The following is a 3,655-nucleotide window of genomic DNA, read 5'->3' as shown; positions in this document are numbered from 1 at the left end:
TCACTCATTTTGCCATCTGTATTGAAACACTTTGACTAGTCCATTATCGTATCCCACCCACAATATAGACTTGTAAAAGGACAGGGAGAATGTGCGATTAACTTCATTGTCTGTCAGTAAGAACTTCAGGAACTCCCCGTCAAGACTTAGCAGATGGATCTGACTATTAAATGGGTCAGTAACAAGGATGTTACAGAGAGAGTCACACACTACGTCAGTTGGATGAAACTTCTCTGTTAGGTTTTGTCCACGGTAGACAGACTTAATACGACCAGAGGGAGACATAATCATTAGTTCACCTGTAAAAACATTTGTATGGTTTACAACACAGATATCACTGTTTATGTTCTGCGTGACTGCGTCTGGCAGTTTAAACAGTCTAGTCTGTCCGTTCTCCTGGTACTCATACTCATGGATGACATCACCTGTCATTGTGATGTGTCTCACCAGACGTCTGCTGGATGTGTTTAAGTTGTAAATATCTGATTCTTTGTCTCTCAAGGTGACCAGTAGTCCACTGTCCACTGACTGACAGATTCCCCATGGTACCAGTGGATCTGTACTGATGACTGTAGAGACAGATCCTGATGGTGACAGACAATTGATGAAATAGTTACTAGAATCAGTGAAGTAAACATCACCAGTAAAAGTCACACACATGTCTGTAGGATTAATACTAAATTTATGTCCTTTTACGCCTTGCTCATTGACATTTTCTATGTCTTTTGACTTAAATTTATTAAGGTAGCATTGATTTTCACTGAATGCCTCCAAAGCATATATTGCTTTATCACTATATTGAAATGAATTTTTTATAGTCATACCGATATTATCTACATTCCAAGCTTTTCCAACCACAGAATTAAGTAAGTCATCGTTGATTTCACCTCTAGTGAACCTCACTGAATATTCACAGTTTGTCATATGAAACTCCAATTCAGACAGCATTTTTGTCAGTTCTCTGTGGTTGTCAATCAAGCTGTAATCTGACATGGTGCTATTGTTTTCCTCCATGAATTCCAGTGTACTAATAATTCTTTTTTTCGTCTTCTCCAACTTAAATTTCACGTGGTTTAGTTGATCATTCTTTTTCACCATATTGTCTTTCATTGTTTTCTCATGACATTTGCTGATTTCCTTCATTCTGGTCAATATCTCATCGTAATGGGTTTGTAGCTTTTTAATCTCAGAGTCACAAAGTTCTTTATTTTCTGTTATCTTTTGTGGAATCTTCTCAATCTTCTGATCAATTACAGGCAGATCTTCTTCCTTGATCTTCTTCAGAAATTTAAGTAAACCTCTCCTCTTTTCGGTGGATGCCGTTGTTATAGTGTTCCATTCGTGATTTTTATGATCTGTTTTAGCACACTTAACACAAATAAATTCATCACAGTCCTCACATATCATATCAATTGGTAATTCATGGTTTTGACAAGTTTCAATATGCACTAGAGGAGAGCCCAGCAGGTATTCGTTTTCAATATCAGCCATGTTTGTCGGGTATTGCCTACCAGTGTCCTAGTTTTAGTGCGCATGTTAGATAACCATAAGCACCATACATAAGGCATATGCATGAATGCATGTAAGGAATGTAAAAACAACCTTTAAAGGGTGTTTCAGTTCTTTTGTTATTTTCCCTAAATGTGTAGCAGTTTAATTAAGAAAATTTATTATGCAGAAACTTATATCAATTTTTTCTAATGCAGCAATATATAAAACACAACGAGAAACAATATTTGGATATTGACTTCCAATTTGCCATTAAATGATGTGAAAATTAGTCTTACGGCAAAATATATAAGATTTTCCGTTTTTGAAATAGGGAATCCCCTTTGTTCTGAAAAAGTGTCTCCTTGAAACAGAATAATTTTGATATATACACAAAGAGGTATAAATTTTCTTCAAAACTGCCTTTTCCGATTTTTGTTTCAAAGAGGCACATTTTTCAAAAACGCAAAACTTGAATAAAATTTATTCTCCAAACTAAATGCAAAATGTTTACATTAAACATGTTAAATAACACTGTTAAACCGTCGTGTCCGAAATGGTCTAGTGGATATGCTGCTGGGCTAAAAGAGAAAAAAAATATGCTGCTGGGCTTCTAACAAGTACTTTTACTAAAGAATGGATTAGAATTCTGGAATGGATAATTTTTGCATATTTTTTTCCTAATTTTTTTCAGATGTTATGGTAGTGCAATGAAATTACATATATGTTGAAAAAGAGAGAGGGGAGAGAGAGAATGTCAAGACGTTAATTGAGTAAAAAATATTTATTAGAGATGCAGGGTTAAATTGTTTCCTTGACATGTCGTGACTTAAAACTAATGCTTTATTTAATTTTGTCTTGGAAAATAAAGTTACTGTATTGTTTAAAAAAAATTATTTTAACATACTGTAGTTATAGCAATTTTGAATAATTCTGGTCTCTTAGTTAGTAGCCAAGATTTGATTTGAAACAAATGAAATGTCTTGGATGTAGCTCCAACAGTGTGATTATGGGACTTATTATTTCATGAAAAATATTTTCAGACGATGTCTACAGTATATATTTCAAAATGCTGCTTTGGCCATTGTGCTTTTTGTTGCTTTGCTCTAACCTTTATTGTGCAAAATGACGAAAATGTTTTGCTGTATCAAGCATAGTCCTCTACGTAACTGTATCTATATATTAGAGAAACACCGACATCTTACGAACGAACGTAACCAAAAACGGGGATCAGTCATTATAGTCTATTATATATATTTACAGTTGCATTATTGCATTCTTCAGTTTTTTGGGGATTTCGATAGATAAAATCCCCACAAGATACCTCAAAGCCACGTTCTTGTCGTAGTCGCTACCGTGACACTACGATACATTTCAATGGACATTTAAACGAGCAAAGGGGTTCGAGAAGGGAAATAAAAGGAAATTAAAAAAAATGTTATTCCGTGGCATGAAATAAAAAATAATAGCATGTGCGGATCTAGTAGGTGTCGAATGGGGGGGGGGTACTTTACAAAGGGAGGTAGGGACAATAAGGAGTTACGGTCTAAAACTAAATTGCAAAAAACCAAAAACTTTAAAGAAATTCTTGTTCAAAATACTATGTGCTGCGAAAAATTAAATGATATGGCTTTAATAGACAAGTATTATAGCCATATTATAAATCCAGGGGGAGGCCCGTTCGTAATTTGTCGGTTGATAAACCTTCTTGTTACAAACATGTATCTTAAAAATATTCATATAATTTTCACGGGTGCTAGTGGACAGGACCCCCCCCCCCCTTAACACCCCAGACCCAAAGCTATTTTTTTTAAATTTCACTTCAAAAGCTCAAGGCTTCTCGAGATATCGCTTGAAAGGTGTAACAGACGGGCAGAATTCTAAGATGAACGGGCAGACCGAAATAAATATCCCAACTTTCGGGGGGGGGGGGGGGGAGGTCGGCGCAAAAATGGAAGTTTAGTGAATTGTGTTTTTGACATAATATAAGATATATGAGAGCAAGTTCCACATTAGAATGCCATTATAAGACCTATGCCCTCCCCCTTACTAACCCCTGGAATATATATAAATCCGGATCCAAAGATATGCTTTCTTTCATTAATAACATCTACAATTTTACAAAATACAAAATTGATAGAAGAGTACCTGCAGTTAAAAAGTTAGA

The 3,655-nt window shown here is 35.2% G+C and overlaps 1 protein-coding gene across 1 annotated transcript; it reads right to left on the bottom strand.

Moving 5' to 3' along the window:
- LOC134234781 (uncharacterized) lies at positions 1-1,491 on the bottom strand. The gene has a single exon (XM_062716826.1). It carries the CDS (start codon positions 1,489-1,491, stop codon positions 1-3), a length of 1,491 nt encoding a protein of 496 aa, XP_062572810.1.
- Between the last annotated feature and the right edge of the window lie 2,164 nt (positions 1,492-3,655).

This window comes from Saccostrea cucullata, unplaced genomic scaffold (assembly GCF_032062105.1).
Source record: "Saccostrea cucullata isolate Sc308-1 unplaced genomic scaffold, CSIRO_AGI_Scuc_v1 ctg3872, whole genome shotgun sequence".
Classification (NCBI taxonomy): Eukaryota; Metazoa; Mollusca; class Bivalvia; order Ostreida; family Ostreidae; genus Saccostrea; species Saccostrea cuccullata.
The sequence above is the reverse complement of the archived record's forward strand: the minus strand, read 5'-3'. Positions and strand labels throughout refer to the sequence as shown.